Below are 14811 nucleotides of genomic sequence, written 5' to 3' on the forward strand. Positions count from 1 at the left end.
TCCTTTGCCATTCCCTATCACTCCTCCCTGAGAGAGACTTCACCCTGAGTCATAAGGAAAAGGGGATGGCGTATTCTCTTAACTACTTCCTGCTGAAAAGGGACGCTGTGTCATGTATTTTTTTTAATTTGGTGAAGGCAGTGATTTTTGTTATCTCTTAACATAAAATTTTTTAAATAAAACATGAATAATAGAATATTTTAAATTCAACCATTTTGCTTTATAGAACTTCTGAAAATTATTGTAGACATGTTCCTACCTCACATGAACCACCTGGCTTTGGAAAAGACTTTCTTTTCTCAAGTATTACCAAAGGTATGTTATTGTTATTTTAATCAATCGCATATCATAAAGGTTCTTTCAGTTTTAAATTCTTTTTAATTGTTGCTTTTTTATTGTATCAAATATATTTAAGTACAAAGAAATAATAAAAGATAGACCTCTTATATTAGGATGATCTTTAGGCAGTTAGCTGTTTTCAGATTGTATCTATACTAATAAAATTTAAATTATTTGTAGATAACATTAAGAAGTGTGATCTTGAGTTTTGAAGCTATTAAATTAAAATTTGGAGTTGAATGATGAAGTTAACCAAATTTCATGTTCTCTTTATAATTTATTAATGATTGTTGAGTTTCCTTGTTTGAGAAAGTGGGATTAATATTTATTAAATAAGTAAATATATTTATTTAAATAAATAAACTTAATACAATAATTTTAGCATAAAATAGGCAGGAATATTGGTCACATCAGGTGACGCAGAGAAAAACATTAAATCCACAGATAATTAATTTTTCAGGTTGCTATTAATATTTGTCATTGTGTATCTACATATATGTAAAATGCATTTTCACCAGAAAGCAGCTATACTCTGTTTTTTAAATTGGGCTAACTATAAGTATTTTGATACCAATATGAAATGTTTCTTTGTGATAACTTACCTCTTGTTTGAACACATTTCTGAGTTAATCATTAGAATTCCTTATACTTCTGTTCACTTGTTTATTCTGTATTGAAAAGTTTCTTGGAATTTATTTTGAACACTGTAAAAGGTAGAACATCTAGATAGTACAAGGATAAAACAAGGATGTGAAACATGAATAGGCCTATGGGAAAAGCTCTCTAATTATATTATGTTGTTGGGTGCCTTGTTATTTTTGCAGACCATTCAGCTTGTTAAAAAGATCTGAGTATTAAGATCTTAGGATAACTTTTTACAAAGAGAAACTTAGCTTTGAGACATTATATTGTACATACCTCTGTCTGTTGAGGGATGTTGTACTTGCAACCAGAAGGTTGATGTTTCAAATCCACTAGCATTCACTGGGAGAAAGGTAGTTGGTCTCCCACTCTTACCTATGAAGGATTATTCTTAATTGCTTGAAAAGGGAAACAAGTCATAAGTCATTATTACTCCAGAAAATGAGCTTACAAATGACCATTTGAATGTTGTTGTCATCTTTTATGGTGCACAGGGCAGTATTTACATTTCTTACAGCTTAAAAAATCCCTTTGATTTTTATAATAGAGATTATTAAATGAATTCAAATCATAGAAATGAAAAATCAGTTTCTTTCTGAGACTCCAGCTTTAAGAGATGTGTTATAAGAATACCTTATGTATTCTTAGATGCCATTGTTTAACTGAAAAGCCCATGTGGCACAGTGTGTGCTTCACCTTATCAGACTACTCATTGGATGGTCACTGGTTCAAATCCAACATTGATGGCAGTAGGTTTAGTTTAGGCTATTGTTAAATTGATAGTATACTGATAGATGTTACTGATGCAAACTCAAATCATCCTTTGTTTTGTTTAAAAATATGTCTTTGCTTTTTAGTGAATTCTACTCTCTATATAACTTGGTTTGTTTCAGACTGTGAAATTATTTGATGACATGATGTGTGAATTAACCAGTCAAGCAAAAGAACTGTCAAGCCAAAATTTAGAAATCCAGAGCACTCTAAGGAATATTTTACAAGTAAGTCATGTGTACTGAAAAAGAGAAGAGAAGGCACTTAAAAAATATAAGAATGTTTAATATTAATCAATCATGCATTCTTTATGCAGTGTCCTAACATTTGGATTTATAAAAATAAAGATGTGAAAATAGTACCAAATTTTGGGATATTTGGTATAATTTTTCTTGTGAAATCCACACAGCATCTAAACTCTTCAAGGAAGACAAGTAATTTAAGATTGGCTGTCCTACCTCTAATTTCATAGCATATGTGCAGAGCACCTACATGTGCTTTGATGTGTGGATTAGGATTCCCTCCTCCAACAACTAGCTGGCTGCTTGTTCTAGTTTGAGTAGTTTTGGTAGATGGAAGCTTTATGAAAGAAGAGTACCTGTTTTATTTGCTGCTGTGTAAATGTAGCACTCTACATAGTATCTGGCACCTTTTGGGTACACCAAAAAAATACATATATTCTGAAAGAACCTTTTCTTTTTTCCAGACAATGGTGCAGGTCTTAGGAACCCTTACAGGATGTGTTCAGCGTGTCTGTGCCACACAAGAGTCCATTGTTCTAGAAAATATTCATAGTCTCCCTTCTTCTGTCCTTCATGTAATCAAAAGTACATTTGCACATTGTAAGGTAAGTACATTTTAAAGTTTGCATGCAGTCAATCTCAGAGGCACATGGTTCGAATCCACCAGATCCTCTGCTGGAGAAAGTGGGGCAATCTCCTCCTGTACCAGTTAGATCCAATTTGATGGTACACACATGCACAAAAAATAAAAATCTAAAAAAAAAAAAAAGTTTGCATACATTGTCAATGGCCTGGAATCCATGTAAAACAATGTTTGTATATACAGTTGCATATACATTTTCACCAATATGTTTGCAATATATCCGTCCCATAAAACTATGAGCGTGTATGTAAATATTTGTTTTACATTAAGTAGTGATAGAAAGTAAAAAAGTAGAGCTTTGGGGCAGGAGGTTGGTAGGAAGTTGCTTTGGTTTTGGGACTATCTCATTTTTCCTCTATAAAGAAAGAAGGGGGAACTCCAGTTGCATAGTCTGTGGATCATTGCAATGCTGACTCAGAGGCTGAGCCTTTCGGTGGCTTGGATCCACCACAGCACCTCAGGAGAAAGTTGAGCAGTCTCTTCTGGTGCAATTTACAGCCTCTTGAAAAGCAGGTGTAAGATCAGCTATAAGTCGGTTTTCAACCAATGGCAGTGAATTACCAAGAAAGAAATAGGGATTTTTGTGAGTCTTAGGAATTGTGACATAATTTGTCGCATGACATTGTGAATCAAATGAGTTCTTTTTTTTTCAATTTTTTTTTATTTTATTTTATTATTTTTGTCTGAGTGTACCGTCAAATCAGATCTGACTGGTACAGGAGAAGATTGTCCCGCCTTCCCCGGCAGAGCATCTGGTGGATTCGAACCGTGTACCTCTGGGATTGTAGTTGCAGCTCCTTGCCACTAGGCCACCAGAGCTCCCCTTCAAATGAGTTCTTTAATAATCAGGTTCCTATGAAAAGACGTTTGTTATTACTTAGTCTATTTCTTCAAGACAAAGACTGTCATAGGATTGGTGAGGCAACCTAAGCTTAGATACTACTAATTGAGTGAAAAATTACTAGTTAATCCTTTTTTAGTGAGAGAGCGCTAAAATTAGGTCCTATATCTTGACCTCGTGTTGCTTAGCTCCCTTTTAGTTTGTGTATACAAGTTTATAAAAGCCAGAACCTTATTTTTTACATGCTTACCTCTCTTGCCATACATTTTTGTTGCTGATATGTGCTGTCATGTCAGAACCAACTCCTAGCTGACCCTCTAGTTGGTTTCCAGAGGCTATAAATATCACAGGAGGAGATTGCCCATCTTTCTTCTGTGAGGCATCTGGTGGATTTGAACAGCATGTCTTTGAGTTAACAGCATAGCTCCCTACCAATAGGCCCCTAGAACTCTTTTTTGTTATTGTTACATGCTATTGAGTCACCTGCAACTCAAAACAACCCTATGTCCAGCAGCTCTGAATCCTGCCCTGAGACAGTCTCACTAATTTTGACACAACAACCCCCATCTCCCCAGTTACTGTGATCTTCCTTTCCTGTGCTGTCCCTCCACCCTTCCAAGCATTAGTATTAAAGTAAATTTGATTCTTGAACTTTGAGTGACTTTTCTTTTTCTCTCATTTTTACATATTTGTGCTCAGAATAGTGAATCTATATACTCGGGGCAGTTGCACCTGGTTTCAGACCTTCTCCAGGCTCTTTTCAAGAAAGCCTATTCCCTTCAAAAGCAGCTAATGGAACTGCTGGATATGGTTTGCATGGACCCTTTAGTAAATAAGAATGATGATATTTTGAATATGGTAATAGGTGAGTGATGAAACTATGTACTTACTACATGTCTTTTAACCATTTCATTTTCTGAGGTAGTAGCTTCCATGTTTTTAAACCATAGTCTGTAGTAAGAAATACATTTTCTGTTGCTATCCAAAACATACATAATTGTCTTGCTTCTGTGTTTATGGTTGTTTCTTTTTCTCATATGTCTGGTACTTGGCAAAAGTATTGGCTTCCTATGGAGCCGTATCCACAATTGCCTGGTGGTAGAATTTCTAAGAGCAGTTAGCATACCCCAATGAACTTGACCTTTTCAAGCTTCTGCTTGCCTAACAATTGTTACCCTGTGGACTGAAGTAAGTGGAAAATGACTAACAAGAGTATGGGTACAAGAAGGGTGTCAGGGTAGCCATTTTTATAGCCTGCATTGGCAGAGTGAAAGTCTTACGTGAATACTATGCTAATAAGTTTTAATTTCTCTTATTTTCTTACCTTAGTAGTTTGTCATTTTTAGATTAGACTTGTATCTGTAGGGTATTTCAGTCTTTGTAAGGCACAGTATTCCACTCAACAATTTTTGTTTTACTTAGATCATGTGTTAGGTATAAACTAAAAAAGTTAAATTGCAATAACTTTTGAAGAGCTTAAATCAAAAGTGTGACACTTCATTTCAAAACAGTGTTAGCTATTTTCATTTTCATCAATTGACATATTTTAGTGAATATTTAGGAGTAAAACTCACCTTGTGTGTATATTTGAATGTTTTTAAAAAGTTCTGTTACCTTCTTTTACAGTTATTCATTCATTTCTGGATATCTGCTTGATTATTTCCAGTATAGACAGTGCTTTCCATGCCAATACTTGGAAGTTTATAATTAAGTAAGTTTAAAAAAATTTTTGTTTTCTGTATCTTATATTTTTACTTATTTATAAGTTTTCCTAGATTATATATTTTATATATGTGTTTGTAATGTTTAATGACACTACTCTCTGAAAATACAGACGTCTTACAAACAACTCAGGCCAAATTGGACTTCTTTACTCCACTGGAGGTATGGAGGTATCTATTTAGTTACCTGGTATTTCTGAAATAGCAGGTCAGTCTAGCTGTTAATCATTTATTAGCTTTTGTTTATCTGTCAATTATCTTATTTCTGGGATTATCTGGATTAATATTTAGGATTATAGCTGAATATAGTTTATGCAGGAGTCTTGAATGGGACTGCACATAAAAACATTTGGCTGCTAAAAACAAGTTGTCAGTTTTGTACCCACCAGCAGCTCCACAGGAAGAAGGTGTGGCAGTTAGCATATATAAAGAATTACAACCTTGAAAACCCTCTGGGCATTCTCTTCTGTCCTGCAGGGATGCTATGAGTTGGAATAATGCATTCATTTTATACTTCTGAGGTGTTCAAGTTTATTTCCATTTATAAAGTAATTTTAATTTTGTGAAACAGGAACTTTGTGAGTTAACTAAGAAGAATACTCAGCATTTGTCAGATTGTTGTTGTTATTAGATGCCATTGATTCACCTGCAACTCATAGTAACCCTATGTACAGTAGCTCTGAACTTTGCTTTACCTTGAGCCAGTCTCACTGTCTCTGACCTACTTACCCCGATTACCCCAATTATTCTGTTCATCCATCTCATCTGGCATCTTCCTCTCCTGTGGTATCTCTTTACCTTTCCAAGCATGATAGGACTTTGCAAGTCCTTCTCCAAAGACTGGTTCCTTCTGGCCACATGCCCAGAGTATGTGAGATAGAGCTTCAAAATCTTTGCCTCCAAGGAACAGCCTAGTTTCACCCTTTCCAAGATAAACTTATTTGTTTTCTTGGCAGTTTTCATACAATGTTCAATACTCTTCTCCAGTACCACAACTCAAAGGCATTGATTCTTTTGTCAATCCTAGTCACTATCCCCTAAGAATCTGATGTCATATTTATAGTTGTTAATGTTCCGGCGAGTCGCCTGCAACTCATAGCGAACCTATGTACAACAGCCCTAAACTCTGCTCTGTCCTGTGCCAGCCTCACTGTCTCAGACACACCCACCCCCATTACTCTATTCACTGAATCAATCCACCTCATAGAGGGTCTTCCCCCCCTGCCCTGTTCCTCCACCCTCCCAAGCATGAAGTCCCTCTCTGAGGACCAATTCCTCCTTTCAACATGTCCAAAGTATGTCAGATGAAGCTTGAACAGTCTTTGCCTCCAAGGAGCATTCTGGTTTAACCCGCTCTGGGACTAACTTGTTCATTCTCTTAGCTGTCCATGGTACATTCCATACTCTTCTCCAACACCACAGCTCAAAGGCATCAGTTCTCCTTCTATCATCCCTAGTCATTGTCCAGCTCTCTGATGCATAGCAATGGCAAAGACCATGCATGCATGCATACTTGCTCTGCATATGGATAAAGGGATGCAATCTTTACATGTGTGCATAAAACATTCAAGACCAGTTTTATACTCCCAGCTTTCAGGTGTTTTTCTGGGACCAGCAAGTCATTAGTAAGTTGTCAGCAAGTAATTTATTTTATGCTAGCTTTGTCTTCTCCAGCTTCCCTTTGAAATCTTCTGTTCAGCTCTTCATGTCTTTCGTTAGCTTCTGTTTAAAAGGTGTAAAATGAGACTTGGTTGCACAGGGTCATGAGCATGTCTCTGAAGGAGCCAGAGGGAGTGAGAATAGCACAGCCCCTCAGCATCCCACAGCAGAAAGCAGATAATGAGCTGGTAGCCCAGCCCCATGGTGCCTCTAGAGCCATACCAACAGCAAGAGGTTTGTGTATTCATTATTGACCCACAGACTCACAGTTATACTGCACATGGGATTTATTAGGGAAATAAGTTGGAGAGTGGGGAGGCAAAGAATATCTCACAGTACAAGTCCAAGTTTTAGCCTAACTTCCAAAACACACTCCTCCATTATTCCTGGCTCTGATTTCAAATCAGCAGTCATGTCCAAATCATCCAGCAAAGTTTGCCCCAAAGCAGTTATAACTCAGCTTCTCCTTCAAGTATGCTGCAAGAATAGCAAAAACCTTAAACAATGGCCAGTGCAAATGCAAGAAGACTCAGGTCATATCTTGTCACAGTTTCCCCACAGCAATGCTACAATCTCTCTACCACCAGGGTCTCACTCTCACCAAGGTCTTGCCACTGTACACCTCAAGTTTTGCTGCCCATTGTAGGAAGTACTCTTTCACTTATTCTAGTCTCACAGCTGTTGATTTGCAAGACAATGTGTCTGCAGTAAAGCTGGCCGGAGGAGACCAGAGGAGGCTAACTGTATTTGCTTTAAAAAAAAAAAAAAGCAGGCCACTTTTAGGCTAATACCGCACTTCTGTAGGTTGAAGACCAAGGTTCAGAGTCTTTTCTGACATCCATTTTGTTCTTATATTTTCTATCTTTTTAATGACCTTTGCTTTCTTAATGTTCAGTGTCCTTGATGTCATCCAACAACCCTGTTATTCACTCACAGGCATACATATAATATTCATGTCACAGCTCTTGTTTCTTTGAAATATAAACCCAGTTATGAGACTGATAGATCCAGTAACATTCCCAGCTCTCTAAGGAAGCACCAAACTGCTTTCCATAATGGCCGCACCGTTTTGCAATTTCACCAGCAGTGTATGAGATTCCAATCTTTCCATACTTTCCAGCATTTGTTACTTGCTATCTTATTGAACTTTGTTGCTGTTACAGGAATTTGATGATACATTATTTTGATTGGCATCCCTCTTAGAGCTAATTAACAGAGTTCTGGTGGTTTGGTGGGAAGGAGCTTTGCAGCCAATTCAAAGGCATGTGGTTCAAATGCACCACCTGCTACATGAGAGGAAAAATAGGCAGTCTCCTCTTGTGCAGTTTACTGCTTCTAACCAGTTGAGGGTCTGCTGTGAGTTAGTTCCAACTCGATAACACATAACAGTAGTTAATGATCTTGAACATTTCTTTATATGTTTGTTGACCATCTGAACGTCTGCTTTGGGGACATATCTTTTCATATCTTCTGCCCATTTTGTAATTAGGTTGTTCCTCTGGTTACAGTGCTGGAGATTTCTGTAATTTTTCGTACTCAGTCTCTTATCCAATAAGTCATTGCCAAGGAAAGTCTTTTAATCACATGTTGTTGTTATTGTTATGTGCCATCGAGTCACTTGCAACTCATAGCGACCCTATGTACAACAGCTCTAAACTCTGTTCTGTCCTATGCCAATGGCACTGTCTCTGACACTCTCATCCTGATTACCCCAGTCACTGAATCAATCCACCTCATAGAGGGCCTTCCCCTCCTGCGCCGTTCCTCCACCCTCCCAAGCATGATGTACCTCTCCAAGGACCTGTCCCTCCTTACAACATTTCCATAGTATGTGAGATGAAGCCCCAGGATCCTTGCCTCCAAGAAGCAGCCTAGTTTAACCCTTTCTAGGATGAACCTGTTAGTTTTCTTAGCAGTCCATGGTACCCTCAACACTATTCTCTAGCACCACAGCTCAAAGGCATCAATTCTCCTTCTATCCTCCTTGGTCATTGTCCAACTCTCTGATGCATAACAAGTGATAGCAAAGACCATGGCCCGTATCAGACACACCTTAGTCTCCAGAGAGACACCATTACTCTTCAGTACTTTGGAGAGGTCCCTAACAGCAGACTTTCTCATGGCAATATGTCTTTTAATTTCCTGGCTGCTGGTGCCAAGAGTGTTGATTGTGGAGCCAAGCAAACTAAAGCTGTGAACAATCTCAATCTCTTCACCATCCATCCTGATGCTGCCAGTTGGCCCAGTGGTGAGAATCTTTGTCTTCTTAACATTGAGCCTCAACCCATATTGGAGGCTGCAGTCCTTGACCCTCTGCAGCAAGCGCTTCAGGTCCTCCTCAGTTTCAGCAAGCAGGGTTGTGTCATCTGAATAATGCAGATTGTTGATAGATCGTCCACCAATCTTGACCTCACATTTCTCCTCATAGAGCCCAGCCTCTTGGATAATCTGTTCTGCATACAGGTTGGAAAGGTATGGAGATAGGACACATTCCTGGTGTACACCCTTCCCAATTTTGAACCATGTAGTGTTCCCTTGCTCTGTTCTGACAACTGCCTCCTGGTCCAAGTATAGGTTTTTCATTGGCACGATCAAGTGTTCTGGGATTCCCATTCTTCTGAGACTCAGCCACAGTTTATTATGATCCACGCAGTCAAATGCCTTTGCATAGTCAATGAAACAGATATACATTCCTCTGGTATTCTTTGCTTTCAGCTAAGATACATCTAACATAGCTATAATATCCCTAGTACCACGACCCCTTCTAAACCCAGCCTGGACTTCTGGCAGTTCTCTGCTGGTGTGTTATTCCAGTCATTTTTGGATAATCTTCAGTAGAATCTTGCTTGCATGTGAAATTGTTCTATAGTTTCCACACTCTGTTGGGTCACCTTTCTTTGGGATGGGAACAAATATTAGATCTCTTCCACTTAGTTATCCAGCTGGTTGATCTCAAGATTTCTTGGCACAACTTGGTGAGCACATCCAGGGCAGCATCTGTTAGCTGAAATATGTCAATTGGTATACCATCTATTCCTGGGGCCTTATTTTTTGCCATTTCCTTCAAAGCAGCCTGAGCTTCTTCTTTCATTACCATAGGCTCTTGCTCATATGTTGTTTCATGAAATTCTTCTGTGTCTGCCAATTCCTTTTGATACAGTGACTCAGTATATTCCTTCTGTCTTCTTTTAATACTTCCTGGATCATTTAATATTCTGCCTAAAGCATCCTTGATTATAGCAACTCGAGGTTTGAATTTGTTTTTCAGTTCCTTGAGCTTAAGAAATGCTGAGCGTGTTCAGCCCTTTTGATTTTCTGACTCTAACTCCTTGCACATTTCATCACACAGGAATTTAATTTTTAGGAGGATCCAGTCATCTACTTTATCATTTGTTGATTGTGTGTTTTCTATGAAATTTGTTTATCTCATAGATTAGGATCCCTAAGTTTGTCCCATTTCTTTTATGAACTTTATTGTTTTGGATTTTGTGCATAGGATCTTGATCCAAGAATATATTTTCTGGTCCAGTCCTCCTTCTGTTTGCAACTTTTGCGTTCTAATCGTCAGTTATGAATGTATTTTTATTGCATGTTCATTTAATTTCAGACTTTAAAAGTTTGTGGAAATTTTTCTATTTCTTCATCTTTTGCTTTAGGAGTTGGTGAGGAAATCTGAATATTAGTTGTATTAAGAGGACTTCTTCATATGCGTATGGATATTCAATCACTGACGGTATTTATTTCAGAATAAGCTTTGCAATGTTCTTTGTGATGATGAATGCAAATACAAGGCCAGTTTTAGTCTATTTCAGCTCACTAATCCTTAGGATTTTGATTTTTATATATTTATTTAATTTTTTTTTTACAACTTCCCGATTTTCTTAAATTCACATTTAATATATTTCATGTTCTGATTATTAGTGGATGGTTATTATGGTTTCTCCTCTAAGTTATGCCACATCAGCAAATCAGTCTTTTCTTGGCTGAAAGCTTTATTCCATTCACATCATTAAGGTACTTTGAGAAGGTAACTCTTCCCTAGTTGCATTTTGAATGCTTTCTAACTTGAGAACCCTGTCTTCTGGCACTATCAGACAGTGTTTCAGTGTTACTCATAAAAGTTCCAGTGATAGATTGTTTCAGAAATGGATGCCCAATCCCGTTTCTAGCCTGTCTTTGTCTGAAAACTCTTAGTAACCTGTCCACCTGGATGATCCTCCTGCTCTTTGAAATACCATTGACACAGAAACACAATACAGAATCCTGACCAAAAAACATTCTTGGCACAAAATGAATGCCATCATTGCTAGGGAAATATCTTCAGTTTCTGCTCCCTTCCAATTCATTTTTCAGCATTTGGAGTGATATTTTAAAAAAATGTAAATCATATTGTTATGCTACTGGGAAAATTTATCCCATTTTACTACGAAGTATAGCACTGTTACTCCTGTCCCCTCCCTTCCTCTCAAACCTGTCTCATGCTGCTGTTTCTGTTAAGTTCTTGTTCATGAACACACCAGTCACTCTTAGTTGCTAAAACTTACCAAACTCTCCAGGCTGTGAGCCTTCTTGTATCTGTCTGCTGTTGTTGTTGTTGTTATGTGCCATCAAGTCGCCTGTGACTCTATGTACAACAGCCCTAAACTCTGCCCTATCCTGTGCCAATCTCAGTGTCTCTGACACACCCACCCCTGTTACCCCAGTTAGTGAATCAATTCATCTCATCAAGGGTCTTCCTTTCCTGCGCTGTCCCTCCACCCTCCCAAGCATGAAGTCCCTCTCGAAGGACTGGTCCCTCCTTGCAACATGTTCAAAGTATGTCAGATGAAGCTCCAGAATCCTTGCCTCCAAGGAGCACAGGGGAAACCTTTTCCCTGTACTTTTTCAAATACTCCTTTTCCCTGCTATACACCTTGCTGACTGCTTATCTTTCCCTTCTTTCTTTAAATGTTACATCATCTTTTTAGCATATTTTGCTATCCTCAAAAGTTGGATGAGATCTTCCTGATATATATTCCTATAGTTTCCCCACACCATTCTTCTTTAACATTTGTCACAATGTAATGAATGAATGATTCTTGTTATTTAGTTGACCTCTATACTTGACCACCAACTCTTTCCATACAGAGCAATGGTTTTGTCTGTTTAACTGTCCTCTATCTTCAAGACTATCAGAGTTCCTAGCACATAGTTGTTCTTGTTGTTTGATGTCATCGAGTCGTAGACGACTCATAGCGACCCTATGAATGAACGGCCTGAGTACTGTTCGTACATAGTTTCCGGAGGCAAGCCTTTCGGAAGTGGATGCTGCTTCCTGCTTCCAGAGCACATAGTAAGAATTCAATTAATATTTTAAAAGGAGAGAAAAAAATTAGCAACTTACTCCAACAAAGCTGCTTCAAGGTAAAGGTGAAATATGTTAATTACACCATCTGTTAAATGGGGTGTGTGGGTGTATGAGTGTTTTAATTTATTGTATTTTTATGGGCCTAAATTCTTGATATGTTATTTATGGTCAATGTATTCTTTTTATTTACTTAGGCAGAGCCTTAAGCACCAGTCGCTTCTAAAAAACCATTTGAAACACAAAGATATAATTACGAGCTTGTGTGAAGATATTATCTGCTCCTTCCATTCTTGCTTACAGCTAGCTGAGCAGATGGCACAGTCAGACATACAGGTAAAATACCTTCTTCCAAGCAATTGAAAGCATTCTCTCTTCTTTTGGTTGGTGGTCACAAAATCTCCTTTGAATCTGTTGATTAACTTACTTTAAAATGTTTTAGTTTGGTTTTTGTCTTAACACATTAAAATGAACTCATTTGCAGACATAGTTACTTTGCGTCTGGAGCATTGGATAGACTCCTTCCTAGCTGCCTGTAGTGTGTCTTGTGCTTGCTGCTCAGCCAGTCTCCTCAGAGCCCTTAGTTCTTTCTTTGCTTCAGATGAAAAAGATCGAACTCTTTAGAGATGTATTTGTTTTTGGCCTAGCCATGTGGATCTGTCTTTTCTATACCAATTCATTCTATAGTAACACAGTATAAAAGTGTGTACATATTATGACCAGTATGAATCAGTCTTCTAAAACTAGTGTATATTTACCTTGTGTTTTTATTTCAGAAAGTTAAATATAATCTTTTTCACCTCATTTATGAAACAGATTGTGTTGTGAATGTTCACCTGTGATATTATTGGGGATTATAGCCTGTTTTCCTATAACCATATTATGCATAGTGCTTTTGCTCTTGGACTAGCCTTCTGAATTTTTTTTTAACTCAATAATTGCCCTAAATTAATTCTACTCAAGACTCAATAGTTATATAAATTTTAACGAGACAGTGATCTGAATATTTCTTTCTGGAATAACAGTAGCTCGTCCCTCCTATTGCAGACCTGCAAACTGTGTAGGGAATTCCCTTGTTTCTGCTTGCTTCCCTGCCAGCTAGCCTGGAACTGGAGATGTAAGGATTCATCTGCTCCTTAAATATTACTAACAAGCAACTCCTGGAGTAGGGATGTTGTGTAAAAACAGACACTCAAGGAAGGTAGAACCTTAAGGTAGTGAGAGAGAAGTTGATTGAAAATGAGGTTAAATGTTTTCTTTTTATCCTTTATGTCCTGCCCTTATATTCCTTTTCCTTTTTATTTTTCATTTACAATTTTTCATATTGTTATTAGGTGCTGTCGAGTCGTAGGCGACTGACTAATAGCGACCCTATAAACAAAAGACCTGGACACTTGTATAACTTTCATCCTTTCTCCAGGTTCATAGGGTTTCTGGAGGCAAGCTCTTTCAGAAGTAGATGCCACTCCTGCTTCCAAGCTTGTTTTAATTGGGGAGCTCCACCAAACACTGTCCATTATGTCCATAATGGGTAACCATTACCGCATTTGACACATCAGTGTCACAGTCTTCAGCTTCACAGCAACCACAAGTTACCTCTGTACAGCAAATGGACAGACCAGGGCTATTGTTGTTGTTGTTATGTGCCATCAAGTCGTTTGCAACTCATAGCGACCCTATGCACAACAGCCCTAAACCCTGCTCTATCCTGTGCCAATTGCACTGCCTCCGACACACCCATCCCGATTACCCCAGTCACCGAATCAATATTTCCATACTTGAAAGTTCTACCTAGGTTGCCCTTTCTGTTACTCTGCGTGTGTTCGGTTGTGCATAGGGTTTTCAGAGGCCTGCTATTTCAGAAGTGGGTGGCCAATCCTTCTTCCTAGTCTGTCTTAATCTGAATGTTCAGATTTAGAGGAGTATCTGACAGACAAGCAATTTGTGGAGCAGTAGGACCTAAAAAAATGTTTGACCCAAAACAATTAAAACTACACTCAAGAACCTACAGTATTTTACAATTCTAGCATGCCCATATGATGGCAGACTCTGGGCCAGAGACCCCCAATTCATCTGTCACGTACCCTCTGCCAACACCCACTTGGGGTGAAAATAAAGCCAATAAGAGCCCCGAGCGTTCCATACATGTCCCTCCTCAAGACATGAGAGGCCATCCTAGAGTCCAGCTTGAACTGAGATTCACAACACAGTAGCCCTCAGCCTGCAAACAATTTTTTTATATACTTCTCAAATTCTCCTGACCTTGATGTAAAGAGAGTTAAATTTGGTTGAGTGTTGCTGTGACAATAGAAAATGTTCCCCTGTTCTCCACTTCAATCCTACATAGTCCTGTATCCAGCATTATCTTTATTTTTTCCCTGTTTTTTTTCTTGCTTGTCTTGACACCAAAGTCCCTCCAGCTAGTACTTGAAGACTAAGATTGAAGAGGAAAGAGATGGGGAAAGCCCAAATAACAGTAGTTTGTAGTGGCAAGAGAGAAAAATTCTAGGGTGCCTCACCAGGGAAACTCTTTGTGCACAAAGTTTATAAATTCAGTTTATCCTGAAACCCACAGCGTCCCTTTTCAGCAGGAAGTAGCTAAGAGAATA

The 14811-nt window shown here is 38.2% G+C and overlaps 1 protein-coding gene across 1 annotated transcript in view; it reads left to right on the forward strand.

Moving 5' to 3' along the window:
• Window positions 1–14811, forward strand: part of LOC102859554 (chromosome unknown open reading frame, human C1orf112) — a 61397-nt gene that overhangs the window by 8247 nt on the left and 38339 nt on the right. The window contains exons 3-8 of the mRNA XM_006887458.1: window positions 227–315; window positions 1875–1979; window positions 2459–2599; window positions 4178–4343; window positions 5105–5189; window positions 12400–12538. Coding sequence (XP_006887520.1) covers window positions 227–315; window positions 1875–1979; window positions 2459–2599; window positions 4178–4343; window positions 5105–5189; window positions 12400–12538 — 725 coding nt within the window. The remainder of the gene's footprint in view (window positions 1–226; window positions 316–1874; window positions 1980–2458; window positions 2600–4177; window positions 4344–5104; window positions 5190–12399; window positions 12539–14811) is intronic.

Source organism: Elephantulus edwardii, unplaced genomic scaffold (assembly GCF_000299155.1).
Source record: "Elephantulus edwardii isolate Elephantulus edwardi_28Jun2011 unplaced genomic scaffold, EleEdw1.0 scaffold00057, whole genome shotgun sequence".
Taxonomy (NCBI): Eukaryota; Metazoa; Chordata; class Mammalia; order Macroscelidea; family Macroscelididae; genus Elephantulus; species Elephantulus edwardii.